This window comes from Ctenocephalides felis, unplaced genomic scaffold (assembly GCF_003426905.1).
Source record: "Ctenocephalides felis isolate EL2017-DRISC unplaced genomic scaffold, ASM342690v1 CF-g0.4_SCAFFOLD_03572, whole genome shotgun sequence".
NCBI classification, from domain to species: Eukaryota; Metazoa; Arthropoda; class Insecta; order Siphonaptera; family Pulicidae; genus Ctenocephalides; species Ctenocephalides felis.
This window is the reverse complement of record NW_020539726.1, coordinates 25,066,479-25,083,750: the sequence shown is the minus strand read 5'-3', so window position 1 is coordinate 25,083,750 and position 17,272 is coordinate 25,066,479. Positions and strand designations below refer to the sequence as shown.

At 28.5% G+C, this 17,272-nt stretch overlaps 1 protein-coding gene across 1 annotated transcript; it reads left to right on the top strand.

Annotated features, from left to right (window-relative positions):
• The first annotated feature begins 538 nt into the window (after window positions 1–538).
• Window positions 539–16,952, top strand: LOC113388285 (zinc finger protein 791-like). Its single transcript, XM_026625682.1, has 12 exons — window positions 539–545; window positions 2,355–2,561; window positions 4,110–4,487; window positions 7,002–7,250; window positions 9,052–9,111; window positions 9,675–9,806; window positions 10,212–10,471; window positions 12,165–12,294; window positions 13,193–13,265; window positions 13,342–13,451; window positions 14,404–14,604; window positions 16,804–16,952. Exons 1-12 carry the CDS (start codon window positions 539–541, stop codon window positions 16,950–16,952), a joined length of 1,956 nt encoding a protein of 651 aa, XP_026481467.1.
• Window positions 16,953–17,272: the final 320 nt, after the last annotated feature.

Genomic DNA, 17,272 nt, shown 5'->3' with positions numbered 1-17,272 from the left:
ATTTCAAACAGATGCCAGAAAATCTAATTTGTCCAATGTGCGGGAAACATTATTCGTATTTGAAGACTCTAAATCGGCATCTCAAAGAATGCGGAGTGGAGCCTCCTATACAATGTGCTTTTTGTACTTTTCGTTGTTATAGAAATCATAATTTAAATGTTCACATGAGAAGACGACATCCCAGTAATGTGGATCACTAGACAAAATTAGATAAAAAAGAGTTCTGTAGACTAAAAATGCGATCAATCAGAAACTGCAAAGGCCTGATGTTAATTAAGTTACTAGATGACAATATAATTTGTATGTTCAGTGTCATTATTTTAGTCTAAAATTTGTTGAATAAATATGCAAAAGTCATCCACAATTTTTCTTCCCTTTATACTTCAAACTTATATGCTAACTGGGTATGGTTGTGCCAGAGTATGTCATAACAGCTAAACTATACTGATTATAAGATAGGGTCTAAAAGGGAGAAAGATGAAGTATGTTTATTCGAACAAGTTTCCATTACTCCGTTGAATCAGAGCCCTGCATAAACATGATCGGTAAACCCAATGGTTTTTAAGTGAGTTTTTTTAAGTATAACTTCTTTAGGGCGACTAGGGTGTAAATCCGTACAAGTGCAACGGAAGTGCGTGATTCGTCATTCGCTCTTGATGATATCATTTCTGTACGGGTCGATTGTGATTAGTTGTCGCGTATGTGAATAAAGATCTGTTGTTGTATGCGTACCGGCGTCAACGTTGTATGCGTACCGATATGAACACGAAAATCGGCATAGATAAATAAACATTTTAAGCTACATCGTAGTACAAATCTACGAAAATCTATTGAAAAATGCTTGAATCAGAAGAATATTGTACACTGTTTCTTAGAAATTATTTCTATATTATTCGTAGTTTCTATAAATCTTTGAAGTATTAAAATGGAAAATTTTTTAGGCAAGACAGATATTACAGCTGTTCAAGAATGAGATTATATGGACGACAAAAAAGTAAATAAAAATAAGTTAATTTTAATTTCATGAAGTTTTTCAAACACAATTACATGATGAGTGAAGTTGCAAAAACAATATTTGTTTAGGCGTTGCTTAACATAATCCACTGTGTGAACGAATATTATAGAAGTTATTAATCAGCAATTACTTCATTTCTCTGATAAAGGTTCATTTCTAAATACTAATTACAATGACAAACCGATCATGTCATATTTGAAGTATGACTTTAATTACATTATTGTTTTTAAATATTATACATATTTTAATGCTATTATAAGTATATAATTTATAATTTATCATTATATAAATGTGTATAATGGTTGACACTAATAAATGTGTGCATCACGAGTGTTGCCATTTTACTAATAAACATTATTCAAAACTGTTATATGATGTATTTATATTTACTTAAATGCCATCTTATACAGTAGCAAATAAGTTTTACTTCAATCGCGTGTGATCCTTACGCGCATTCTTTTTTTTGTTTAATTTTATTTAATAATTACTGTTACATGTATACAGATAGATCACTCAAACATTGTTGGATTTTATGACTAATCCATCGAATTTAAGGCAGTATTTCAGCAGTTCCACGTAGGCAAATATTGATTTACCATTTAATTTACTTTTTCCAAGTAACTGGTAAATTAACAAAATTATATTAGTCAAAAAAGTGGCACAACCGCACCCAGTCTCCTCTACCAATTTAAATATATTTGTCACAACTAGCAATGTTGGTACCAAATAATAAAACAAATTATAAATAAGATCACAATTAAATGTTAATAAGTTGTTAAATAATAAATGAATTAAATATTGGGCAATGTATGCATTTCTGAGTATTTTTATTTATTTAATGGCTAATAATTGCAATTATGATCTCACTAATAAATGACATGCTAATTTAAACCAAAAGAAATTTCAGATGTTTTATAGCAAATAATGTACAAATTATCATTACTAGATTTTAATATTAAGCTTTTTAATAAATTTACTTCTATACTAATTATTTATTTAAAAATGTTTTTAGTTATAAAACTGTGAACCTTTATGAAATTTGTTTGCATCTATATTATAATGTACCATAAAAGTGTATATAATTTACCAAATTCTAATTTATTAATATTGTTGTTTTGAAAACAAATATAACAAAATTAAATAGAAAACTTTGTTTTAAAATTACATTATTGACACATTTTTATTCAATAGATTTTTTAAACGTAAATGTTTTTGGGAACACCATCATATTTTTGTTAATATTATGTTAAATGCATGTCAATTAAATAAACATGCATGCGAATAGGACAATAAAAACTCATTTGTTATCTTAATTAATATAACTAATTTTTTTTTACAGGGAACGTAATTCATTCTGCATTTGGGTTTCAAGTCAATCAATTTGAAGCAGTAGACGCCAGTCATGTATTTTCTGAAAAACTTTATAGTTCTCCAAATTCGGCTTATTCTAACCAAATTCGGAAACTAGAAAGAAAAAATGAATGTCCACAGTGTTCGAAAACATATACTTTGAGTAAAAATATGAAAGCGCATATGAAATTTGAATGTGGGAAAGAGCCTATGTTTCAATGTCCATTTTGCCCGCATAAAGCCTATTATAAATATCGATTGGAAGTCCATAAAAAGACACATAAGGACAAATTATTGATAAGATACTAATTATTGATTTTTTTAAAGATTGACAATAAAACCGTATGATACTTAAACTTTTATCAATCACACTACAATGCCTATAGATGACACGATATGTTGATTTTTGCTTCAAGAATTATCACTCTGAATTAAATAATTGAGTATTAAATTTTTCTTTTTTTTTAGTTGTGTTTAAGTATATTATTTAATTTTTAAATACATTTTTATTAATACTGATTGTAATTTGGATACTTGGAAATTGAATACTTGGAATTTGGATACTTGGAAATTGGATACTTGGACGGCTTGCTGGCTCGTACAGCAGTGTGTGAAGTTCTGCGTAAATTCTGGAGCTCTTCATTGGAAATTTTCTACCTAGTTGCAAAATTAAATTTAATTAAGATTTTGAATTCTAAATTTTAAGCTAATTGAATTCTCAATTCCTAATGACTCATAGAATTTATCTTGTGTCTGATTTATCCATCACAGTTCAAAAAAACTTCTTAGCAACTTTAACCCTTTCCACTCGCGATTTACGAGATTCATATGTATTTTGCCGCCGAAGCGGCGGCATCCGAGTGGAAAGGGTTAAATATAAAGTAAATATAGATTGTAATAATTAAGAGGAGAATTCAATTTGGTAGTTTTTGTGTCATTGATTGATAAAAATGCTATTTTCTATTCATTAAATATTTGGTCGTATGATTTTAAAAACAAATCACTAACAAAGTATGGTAGCAGATTCAAAGTAAAAGACATATTTATTTATGTAGAGCAGAGCGGGGCTTAAAGGTCCGCGGAGAAAAGGTCCACCACCGATATCTCAAACACAAGTAAAGTTAAGAATTTCTTAAGAACAATATTTGAAAGTAGAGGGAAAAACCTGTTGTTATATGTTTATGTATTCTTTGTTGTGATATAATTGGTTTGTTTTTCATAATATAATTGCTAAGTTGAATTGGATTTTTGTACCCCGCTCTACACTGTATTATTAATTAATTTTATATTATGAATGAAATTTTTTTATAAATATATTAATTTGATATTGAGATATTTTTATTAGTGTATTAATGTATATTTAGTATATTTTGTTATAACAATATGAATACTCTAATTAATGTTCATATTATTTGTAATTTTTTATACTCTACCCATTTACAAGAATTAAATTTCTATTTCTTACAGTTTTGATGTTTCTTCTTAAAGATATTATTGTAATTTTTATACAACAATATGAAATATATATAAGTTTAAATATATATATATATATATATATATATATATATATGTGTGTGTGTGTATATGTGTATGTGTATATGTGTTTGTACATGTACATATAATAAATTATCCTAGAAAAATATATAATTTTATACATATATATTGTAATACCGATTTTGAGTTGCATGATTTTCCAAAAACACAGTTTTATTATTACTAATTGGAATTATGAAATATATTTCAGATATAAAACTCCATGTGCAGAGGCAGCTTATGGTCAATACTCAGCCTCGTCCCTGCAGCCGTTGTTTTCTGGTATTTAGGGATGAATTGGCTTTGCTCCACCACAAAAAATATTGGTGTGCAGAAACCGAAGAAAAGGATCCACTTAAATTTTCACAATCATTTAATTTACCAAAACGCGTGTCAATTGAAGAAAAGTGTTACAAGTGTCCGAATTGTCCCCGAACGTATGTGGGTCCTGGACCTCTCAATCGCCATATTACTTATGAATGTGGCAAGGAACCGCAATTTCAGTGTCCTCATTGTGCTTATAAATGTCATATCAAGAGCAATATGAAGTCTCATATTGTTAGAAGACACAGTAATTCTGTGGCAGAAAGTATTCTTCCTGATAATAACAGACAGTTGAACAATTGAAACTATTTGCCTTAAAAAAGGGTATTCCTCGTTTTCCTTAGTTTTGTTTACCCTTTATAGTTTTGGAGATTCGGCATATTTCTAATAATTCAGGAATCACTTTATCTTTAGTGCTTATATGGGCTCCTCCGTGGCCTAGTGGTTAGAGCTAAGGACCTTAAATCAGAGATCCTAGTTTCAATATTCACCTGATGTCAAGCAGAATCGCCATCGGTTTGGAAATAGCAATATGGTCATGAGTAAAAATAGCTTTTACCTGGCATTGCAACTTCAAACTAGCTGTAAGTGGAATTCTGTCTTAAGGCAATTAGGGCATCGTGCCTTAAGGCAAATTGCTGGAACTTCCCGTACCAAAAATTATTATTTTTTTTTAAAACGATTAACATTTTTGAAAAAAAATTACTTTGAAAAAATAAGATTTTTGAGAAACTATAAATTGGACAAAAAATTAGTTTTTTTTGAAAAAAAAAAAAAAATTTTTAAATTTTTTTTAAAAAAAATTTTTTTTTTTTTGAAAAAAATTTTTTTTTCTTTATTTTGACATATTGTGGAAGATCTGAACTTTTTTTTCAAAGCAATCGTACTGCTTTAACTACATAGGGACAAAATATAAAGCGCGTAAGCGCCGCGTCGCTGTCTAACGCATAAGCATTGGTACGGAACCGATAGGAATGTTAACAAAATGTATACTTATTGTTAAAATCTCTATAAAATGTCTGATAATTTGATGTGCATATGTCTAATGATCATTTTTGACCGCCAAATGGCTCATTTTTTTACTTTTTCCTCTATATCTCCGAAACCGCTGGACCTACCTTCATGAAAGTTATATCGATTCTTCATCTTGTCAATACAAATAAAATGTTTTCTGAATTATTAAAATCGGACGCTCCGTTCTTTTAAAAACTGAGTTACCGTTTTCGGAACTTTTTGCCCCGTATCTTTGGAACGGCTTGACCTGCCTTTGCCAAAAACTAATCAGCACGTCTCCTTATCAATACGGATCGAATGTTTTTTGAATTATTCAAATCGGTTGATCCGTGTTCCCGAAATCGTCGACGAAAATTTGTATCCGCACATACATACACACACATACATACATACATACACACACACACACATACACACACACACACACACACATACATCAATTTTTTCTAAGGTATGCCAAAATGTTCAGAAACCTCTGAAACGTAAAGATATATAAAAATTTTCATTTTCGATTTTTTTGCGATTACTATAACTTGCCCTACGGGAAGTTAATAACGAGTATTTGATAAATTGCAATAATAATGATAAAGACAACTTTTTGGGTTTCATTCTCTAAAGTTTCTTTGTTTAAGAAATCAGTACAACGGCTCATAGAACTCGTTAAGTTCTGATTGTTGTTCAAATTATCATATTAATATTAATAGTATATTATGAATTTTCTATCAATATTAGCTGCAAAAAGGTAGTCCAACCTTCAAACTATAATTGCATTTGCAATTTGATTGTTTTCTTATATTGTGATAGTTTGAATATCAAAAATAAAAATTCGCAGTGTCTTTGGTCCACATATGTATTTAGCAAACAAAAATAATATCATACAAAAAGATATTAATTATCTAAGGTATTATTAACTGACACCATATACAAGACATATAAGATTTTCTAGGCAAATAAGATTATGCAATTGTATTAACTTTATATTATATTATTTGCTTAATAGACTGACAAATATAGACTCTTCAATGTAAGATTACGTTAGTATTTTAAATACTCATAGAACTATTATTATTTATTTTATTTATATATAGATATGATATTATGATTATAACAATTATTTTTAAATGCAATCATGCAGCTTAGTATACGAAACTATTGTACATATGTATTAAACAAAAACGTATTTGTAATAAATTTATATTTTAAAATGAATATTTTCATTTATAAATTTATCTAAATATATATTTAAAATTGTAATCAAAATGTTTGTTCTCATGTGTTTTTTTATTTATTTTTATTAAATGTAGAAGAAGTTTTTCGCATATATAAGTAATATATGGGTTTCCCGTGGTCATCTTGGACGGACTGATGTCTAGCAGTAGAGACATCGTTTTTTGCGTAGCAATATATTTCCAAGTGAAAATTGTCCTTTCCAACATTGCTGCATCAATAAAAAATTTATCAGGATCTATTTAAGAAGACGTTTGAGAAGTCAAAATGGCAGCTCATAGGATACCTTAAGTTCTGATTGCTGAAAAATATATATAAGAAACTTATATTTAAATTGTTAGTACTATTTTACTATAGTCACCACTGAAATAAAATGTAGTAAACCTATATTTTAAAATAATTATGTCTCATTGTTGATTTTATATGTCTACATAGTTCTGTTGATCACTTCGCTTCTATATAGACTTTCAAATTGCATGTGTATTAAAAATATGTTTCTATTATTTTTCTAAACATTTGTTCTTATTTTATTTTCCAGGTACCCTAACTGCATCCCAATTCTTCTGCAATTATGCATGTGAGAAGTGTTTTAAATTCTTCCCTGGATTGGTCGCCCTGAGTGCCCACACTGCGGTCTGCCCTGGACCATTGGCACTGCCAAAACCCCGAAACGATTTGTCATTTACAAGAAGATACAAGTGTGAAAATTGTCCAAAGGCTTATGTGCACTCAAGAAATCTTCAAAGACACGTGAAATATGAATGTGGAAAAGAGCCTCAGTTTTCGTGTCTTTCTTGCCCTTACAAAGCTCATCATAAAGGGACTCTTTTGTCTCATATGAATACCCAGCATGGGGGGAGCAAACAAAATTTTTTCTTGCAATGAAGACTTATTTTAGAAATTTGTGAAAGCTGATGAATCGTCACAAATTGTAAACTGCTAATTTATTTATTTTTATAGAAAACAATTTATTTCAATTTTAGAAATGTTAAACCCTACTTAGGGGTGGTGCTTGAGGTCTTCAAAAAAATATTGTCTAATTTATTTATAATTAATTTTATTATTTTATCAATGTGATGACAAGACTATTGCCAAAGATACGTAATTATTTAAACCATTTTTGTAGAAAATGAGCACTACAATTTTGTTCAATAAGGATATTTAAGAAATTTGTGAAACTACTGAAAAAGTATTTTTTATGCTTTTCGTAAATGAACATTTATTTAAGATTTTTTTTCCAAAGGTTTTTTATAGGGTAGAGCGGGGCTTGAAGGTCCGCGGGTAAAAAGATTCTCCATCTATATCTCGAAAACAAGTAAAGATTTTTTAACAATAATATTTGCAAGTAGAGGGAAAAATGTATAACCAGCCATCACCTTTATTCTTACCACGTTGCTTTTGGAGATCAACGGCAATGTTTAAAAATCTACAACAAAAGTATTTTCTTTCGTTGTTAGATTTTTTAGTTGTGAGCACTGTTGTTTAGTTTACGAGACCTTAATGTAATTTTAAAGTAAATGTTATTTAATTGTTTTATAAGATAAATTTTTAATATTAAGTTAGATTTGACAGTTTTTTTATATAACCTCCATAAAATCTTACATGTGGGTGGGGTAAAAAGACCAAACAACAAAAAATAATAAATAAAAAGTCATTTAAGTTAAAATAAGCAATTTTACAAGAGATAAATTAAATAAATAGTTATTCCAACTCTGGTGATGAACATTTCTGAAGAAATACCAGATCAAGGTTATATACAGTGTTATTACTGTAAAAAATGTACCCATGAAATTTATATTTTGAATTGGTTGAATAATGTAGCTATTATTTCATAAAATCCCTTCAAAATTAAAAATAAGACATTGGACTTGTTATTTTTGGTTGTTTTATTTTACCCCGCCTATGAGATAAAATGTATCAGGTGACACATTGAAACACTGTAAAAAACTCATTTTTAAAATGGTGAATTAACTGGGAGTTTTACTAAACATAGTTTGATAGTTTGTTTGATGTGTGTTATTTGTTGTCATATGATTGTTTTTCACGATATAATTGCTCAAAGTCAAATTGGACCTTTGTGCCCCGCCTTACTCTGTATGATTTATGTTTAAACAAAATATTGTTTAAAAAAAGTGCTGCTCATTTCTAGAATAATGGTCCAAAATTTGTACTAATAAACTAAGTTTATTCTTATGATACTACTTTAATTTATACAAAAAAAAATTATAAATATATTATAACATGAATAATCATACAAATTATTATAATTTTAGAAATAGAACTGAATTGTAGAAAATGTTTTATAGTTCTTTAATTTGGTTTTATTTTTTGGATTTATTTGGTTAAAAATCAAATGTTTGTGTTTTATTTTCTGTATAAAATTTTTAATACAATTTTTATCACAATGACTGAATGATCACCTTTCATATTAATTGAAGTTACTAATCTCTTGTTATATCAATATTTATTTATATTTAATTTATTCTTTGAGCATCTAACTCATTATATTCTTATATAATTTCAGGGTATTACTAATACCCATTTGATAAATATTTGGCATTACTAACCATACAATATTATTGTTTCAGGTGGACATTATCCTATGTTTGTGCTACCTACACCTACTAAATCAAAACCATATAAAAGATGTAAATATTGTTATAAAAATGGTTTTAGGAAAGAAACTAGATTTTTTTGTTCTACATGTCATGTAGCCCTTTGTGTGACTCCTTGCTTCCAGAAGTATCATAAGGAGATACATGATCAATATACTTATACATGAAAAAATATTATTGTGATTAATATTATGACAACTCATTATAATAAAGAATTTTGTATCAGCTTGAGTATATTGATTAATATTTGTATTTTCAGACCAAAGTATTTTTAAATGAAGAATTATGGATCAACTGGAGTCGTGGAAGCATTTCTCTCATGACTCTATAGAGATTGTGCTTGGCTAATTTTTCAGTCATTTTATTTTAGTTTAATTGTGTAAATTATTTATTGAAATACAAACACAAAACATTTTTGTTACACATTTATATATATATATATATATATATATATGCATGATTTATGACTTCAAATCTACTTTCTATCCTACTGCTCCATCATCTTAGCTTGTAACCTCACCAACTGTATTTTTTTCTTCGAATAATTTTTAAAAATTTAAATAATTTTTATTAATACTATGAAATTTTATTTCTAGGTGGGCATTATCCTAGGTTTGTGCCATCTACATCATCAAGAGCAAAACCTTCTAAAAGATGTAGATATTGCTACAGAAATGGAGTTAGGAAGGAGTCGCGTTATTTGTGTTCTGCATGTGATGTTGCACTTTGTATAGTGCCTTGTTTTGAAAAATATCATGAAACATTAAAAAAGGTTACTGTATTTAATTATAATATTGGCTTAGAAAATATGTAAGAATCCCATATTGTCTAGTGGTTAGGATACCTGGCTCTCAGATCCTTGTCTAAATGAATAAAAACTGAAAAAATATTACAGATATAACTGCATAAAATATTTACTCATTCAAATATGCATGAAATTTGGTTTAGTGTAGAATAAAAGTTTAGTTTTTTTCTTTTTGTAAAAAATCATAATAATAAGTTTCCTAGCTGTATATCATTACTATTAATAAACTCATTTAGGTTAAAAAGTGTTTTCATATGTAGTTATATAAGCAAATTTCAATATTTTTTCTATACAAAAAAACAAATATTAATTTATATTTCTATTCCAGGTTACCGCAGTAATTTGACTGAAAAATACTCATATGCCAAGAAAAATTCTATGAAACTTCCTCAAGATCCTTTAGACCTCCAAATCCACACATTGAATAACAATTTACCAAATACTTATGCACATCATTTTTTAGTTCGAATTCCAGCCAAGGGTTCATCAGGAAGAAAAACAACAAAGATGTGCACAGTTTGTTCTAAGAATGGAATTACTAAGAAAACTTTATATTGCTGCCCTTTCTGCAATGTGGCCCTATGCGCTGTTAATTGTTACCAAAAATATCATACGGAGAATTGTTAATTATTTTGATATGCATGAGCTATTTTGAACTATATAGTACAAAGAAAAATTATATGTGGTATATGAATTGTAGAATAATAAATTAATTTACTTTTATTTAGCGTTTTCCTATAGTTTTTCAACGTAGTAACTAGTTTCAATTTATTTTGTGTTATAGGTTTTGAATTAGAAAATTGGTTGGACCAAAATTAATTAATCTAATATTATTTTTGATGTTTTTATATTGTAATTTATTTTTGTGCCATTAGGTAATAAAAATAATCAAAACATGTAAAGTATCATAATTGTGAATTTCAGAGACTTCGCTTCGACAACTTTGCCAATGTTTTCAAGATTTTTTACATGTTGGCGATTTTTTCTTTGCCTATTTATTACTATTACTATGATAATGATCAATTACAAAATTTTGCTATATCGTGACTCACATTTCATAAAATGTTAATATCGACCTGTACTCCTACAGCACTCCCCTTTCAATGACAAAGTCAGAACTGCTGTAATTTGTATTTATATTGTCTGTCTTTTCCTACTGAGAGAGGATATTAGTTGTTTTCATTTGTATTTTGTTTTAAATTAATTTTTATTTTCAACATATTATTTTCTTGTTAATTTTTCTCAATTCGATTTCACTAATTATTTTCTTTCCAAAACTATATTTATGTAGTCTGATCATTTGATCTTTTGTACACCATGTTCTGTTCCTGTTCTATTTTATCAATCACCATCGATAATTAACTTCCCGTAGGGTAAGTTATCGTAATCGCAAAAAAATGAAAGTACAAATTTTTATATATCTTTACGTTTCAAAGGTTTCTGAACATTTTTGCATACCTTAAAAAAACTTCATCTATGTGTGTGTGCGAGAGAGGAGAGAGAGAGAGAGAGTGTATGTGCGTGAGAGTGTGTGTGTGAGAGAGAGGGAGAGAGTGTGTTTGTGTGAAAGAGAGCGTATGTGTATGCAGATACAAAATTTCTTCGTCTATTTCCGGAACACGGATCAACCGATTTGAATAATTCAAAAAATATTCCATTCGTATTGATAAGAAGACGTGCTTATTAGTTTTTGGCAGAAGCAGTTCTAGTCGTTTCAAAGAAACGGGGCAAAAAGAGCCAAACATGGTAATTCATTAATTAAAAAGTTCAAGATTTTTAGAAAAATGTTGATTTTTGGTACGGGAAGTTGCAGCAATTTGTTTTAGGGCACGGTGCCACGCACTAGCACTAGTTTTTTATAATTCTTTTTATTTCAGAAGCAGTTTTTTGGAGCCACTAATTGTACTATAATACAACTTATAGTTAATAATAAGTAATAAACTTATAGTTACTTAATAATAATTAGACGTGAGCCTAAAATGATATACATTATTATTGATTACATTTTGCACATGATTAAATAACTAAATAAATACTAAATAAATACATTTTTTTTCTCTTATTTATCACATAAAGGAAACAAATCGATTTGTGGAAGTTACTAATTGAATTTTCTCTCAATACTTTATCTATAAATTCTGTTTTTACAGTTTAAAAACTGCGAATGTCTTAGGTCTGTAGCATATCATGATATACATTTTTTATGACCCTTTCTAATTTTAATTATATATTATAATGTTGTGTTCTTAATTTCTTAATCTAATATTTATTTTTTTTTCAGATTACCAAATTGCGCTTAAAAGCACTTTCCATAACTACAGCCCTTATACCAAATGTTCACTTTGCAACAAATTTTTCCGAAATGAAAGCGAATGGATCGAACACATCAGTCAACCTTGTTTATATAAAAGGCACAAATGTCCTCAATGTTCCAAATCATATGTGCATTCGACAGATTTAAATCGACATTTGAAATATGTCTGTGGAAAAGAACCACAATTTTTTTGTACAATTTGTCCATTTAAAACTTGTTTCAAAAATAATCTCAAGACTCACATTAATAATAAACATTTTAAAATATCTTAAGAGTAAATAAATTAAATATATAAATCCTGTGATCATCGTAGTATAATTTTTCCTTTGGATTTAGCTTAACTGCCTATCGAATTAATTTTACTTACACTTATTTTTCAGTCATATATTTAAATACATGAGTTGTTTCTGGTTTTATATAATTGTTCTACATAATCTAAAATATGTTGGTCCCTGTATATATTTTATAATTGTGTATCATCCATATTTTGACGAAAACCCAAAGACTAAAAATTAGCGATAATAATTGCAACAATTTTCTATTTATGTTAAAGCTTAAAGTGAAATATATTAAAATAAATACAGTAAATATAATTATAAATGTTAAATTAGTACAATTGAAGAAATTTTATCATATACAATAACATTATATAGTATACAATATTTTTAACGAGTGTGATCACTAAAAAATTATATACATAGTTATATGAACGTATTTTTTTCTTAGAGAATATTTGTTTTGTAAAAATCATAAAAATGTGTATTAATTAATATTTAGCAGGTATAAGAAATATATTTTGTCAAATCTCTGTAAAATTAAAATAAACCATCAAAAATGGCTATTGTATTTTCTTTTACCAGATTTCAAGATTATAATTTTCTATTAAAATACTGAAGGTAAATAATATTAATTTTTATTATGACTAAAATAATTTTTTTAATATTTAATTTAATTTAGATTCAATAATCTAATATAAATATTTTTCTATGTTTCAGCCTTCGTATTAGGAAAACCGCATCAGATCTTCTTGTCGCCCAACTACATATCTAATTTTGACCCTTTAGACAGGTAAAAATAGTTTTGCCTGAATGCTTAAAATTATAATTCATATTGATCTATATATTAATTGTTTTTTTTATTTCAGGAGGAGCTTTCAACCAAAAAATCCATGTCCCAAATGTTCAAAATCATATGTTCACGCCCAAGATTTAAAAAGACATTTACGATATGAATGTGGAATGCCACCTCAGTTTCGTTGTCATTCTTGCCAATATAGATGTCATCAAAAAAGCAATTTAAAATTACATATTTCTAGAATGCATATCCAAAACTCAATGATACCATAAACCAGCAAACTATTCAGGAAAATTATATAATAGAATTAAAAAATGTTTTATATTTCAAAGATATTTTTTATTATTAAAAAAAAATATGTATGGATTATTAATATATCACTTATTCATTTAATTTAGAACAATTAAAAACTGCAATATTTTACATAAAATTTGTTTTATATTAAATTTTAATATGTATCCAATTTTTATTTTAATGATATCAAAAACAAAATCATTATGTCAAAAATATGATTAATTTTAGAACAAATTAAATAAAGTTTTAAATCTATTTAAGTTTTTAAATATATACTATTTTTTATTTTGACTCTATGGTTTTTACCATTTCTTCCATCATGTATTTTATTTGTTGAGTTTTTTTCTAGAAAATCTGCTAGCAATTGCAAATAAAAAAAATACAGTACTCACAAACCAAAGCACTGATTGATTTATTATATAGTTTTTTTTTAGAAAATCTGGTTTCTATTTGCAAATGGAGTAATCGGGCATTCCAAAACTCAAGAATGAAATAAATACCATATGGGAGTCCTGACTTAATATTCAAATAAAATTATTATTATTATTCTTTAAATATAATGTACATAAACATAAAAATGTAATAACTGTAAAAAGCGAAAAAAAATCAAATTTATATCCTAATATATTTAAATACTACTATCATGTCAATATTTTAACCTTTATCATTTTGGTTTTTATGAGTACAAAAAAATTATATCAAGTATTATAAAAAATCAATATATTACTGCAATCGTTCTTGTAGTATATTTTTTAACACAAATGCATTTCTGTATACCTTCCTTATACGAATTATTAAATTTTGCAACTCTCTCACTAATATTCTTGGATCTTTTCAGCTCAAGCGACAGGACTTCCATCAGAATTTCTACCAGGACATCAATTCAACAATCCATCATCTCAAAAGTATCAATGCTCAAAATGTTGGAGTAATTTTGGTGATTTTGTCGAATTTCAAAATCATACTCAATATGGTTGCCGATTTTTTTCGGGGCAGGACAGGTCGACGGTCGCAGGTCAACATGTTTGCCCTGATTGCGGTAAATGTTATACTCGGGCGACTGGACTATGGCAACATAGAAAGTTTGAATGCGGAAATCCGCCAGGGGCTTTCAAATGTCCTTATTGTAACTATGGATGCAGGAGAAAATATTATTTGAAGGACCATATACGGAATAGACATGGCAACTGCCCTGTGACAAATACAGAACCGATGAGATAATCCTAGTTAGGTTATGTCGAAAATTCGACTCTCTTTTCGCACAGAGATAAATTTTGCCATCATTTGGTACTGCGCTGTTTGCAAAATAATGCTCCCTCAGAACCTTTCTAAATTTACGTAATATGCGTTAGTTTCATAGACCTTACAATGCATAGACCTTATATTTATAAGGTTTATGATTAGTCTACTGTGAATTTTGAGCTCTACGTTACAAAGTTATTACCGAATGCGGACTGAGAGTCCCGAGAGAGTAATTATGTCTTAAAAAGCAATTCAACACTATAGACTTTTGCCCCTTAAAAGCAATGAAAGATTTATATCCAAAAAAGGTTAAATTGTAAATATTATAATAATACCAAAGATGGAGGTAGAGATAGTTGACAAATTGTGCTTTACTGAAAGTTGTGCAAGCAATACTAATGCACCAATGGTTGTGCTTTATTCTTTGTTGAATATTGGCGGCAAAAATGATGGGGATACACAAATCATCAAAAACAACAATATGAGAAGAAGAGAAATTTTCTTATGGGCTTTGTTTTTTCAAAAAGGACTTACGTCGACGACCCCAAATTTTTTGCTGCTCAGATAAATATCGACCAGAATCAGTGAATTAATCCCTTTGCGCCCTGGTGTCCCCTTTGAGTGGACAACGTAAGCCTAGCATATCTTCTGGTTGTCCCTTCTAAAGGAAATTTAGAATTTTGGAGTTATTCTAGATTACCTTAGAGACGACAGCCAAGTGATATGCTGACTTACATTGCCCCGCGCAGGAGACAAATGGTTCATTATCTGATTTTAGTCGATATTTGTCTGAGAAATTTTAATATGGGCTTTGTTTTTCCAAATAGGAAACAAACACTTGTGTCAACGAGCCTATGATCAGAGAGCCTACGACTAGGATCAGAGAATTAACCCTTTACACCCTGGAGTCTCTTTTGAGCGGATAACGTGAGTCTAACATATCTCTTTTAGGGAAAATTTAGAATGTTAGAGTTATTCCAGATCCCCTTAGAGGGTTCATCCAAGTGATATGCTTGACTTACGTTGCTCCTGCAGAGGAGAATGCATTAGACAAATGGTTAATTATCAGATTTTACTCGATATTTGTCTGGGAAATCAAGTATGTTGGTACAAGTGATTGTTTTTTATTTGGTAAGACAAAGCCCATGATAATTTTATTCTAGAAAACTGACCCTTTGGGTTCTTTCTTACCCTCTGAGTGAACAACGTAAGTCTAGCATCTCTTGGCTGTCTCCTATGAGGGGACTTAGCATTTGGTGTTGAGTTCGTATTGAAGCGTCGAATAGAATAGATAATTGCAGTGATATGACAGTGTTGTCTCTATGAAATGTACTATTAGTTATTTTAGAAGATTATAATTTTCAAAGCAACTGTATTTTTAGTTTCTTAGTATACTATTTATTAGTTAGGTTATATTTTTTGTATTTAAGTTAAATATTTTGTATTGTTCTCAACAATTACTCTTATAAGTTTAATAAGTTTTTATTGGCACAAAATATAATTTTTAAAGTATTTTTTACTGTTTTCATTATATAATTATTTTTTCACTAAATATAGCAAAGCGACCAAGCTCAGGAAAATCTTGTAAAGTATGCAGGAATAAAGATGAGTTGGTACAAATCGACCAGCTATGCTTGTCGAAAAATCTTTAGAAGTTACCATTCTGAAGTAAATTATCAAAAATAAATCTAGTTATATTGGTAAATGTATTTTTATATCAAATAATATCTAAATTTATATGTGATATTTTTTTAGAATGGTAATGTTTGAAGCAGTTTCCAACATGCATATCCTAGTTAATTTGTACATCATCATCTGTACTACTGCTTTCTTCAATGTCGACTATTAATTTCATTAAATACATTATTAACCCTTTCCACTCGCAAATTTTGGAGCGGCGGCATTCGAGTCGAACGGGTTAATTCATACAAAACAAATATCATAATATTTTTCTTACTTGATTCTAAAATTATTCTTAATAATACAATGTTTGCAGCATCTAAATTTTCGCCAGAATGCTGCATCGAGTTGCTGGAAGATAAGGTCCTAATTGGTACAGGGCACAAATGGTTAACTATTAATAAAGGTGCAGGTCGTAAAAGATTCCCTGTTTTTAAGGAACCAAAACAAAGACCTGTCGCATAAATTAAAGGCAGCAGTTACAAAAGAGGGCGTTGTGGTTTTTGTGACCGAAAGAAAAATAGGCCTACCAAATACTTCTGCATTAAATGTTTAAATATATGTGCTTGGAACATTGTACATTTATATGTTCGGATTGTCTTAATAATGATATTGATTAAATGAAGATACGTATTTAGAAATACATGTTTTTTAAATATTATCTGGTCCATTTGCTAAAGAAAGTGATTCTTTTTCGATGCGGACTCACAGTCCGACACGGAAAGTTAAAATTGTGGTCTCATTTATTTTGTAATATGCTGAACAAAATTTTTGTAATAATAATA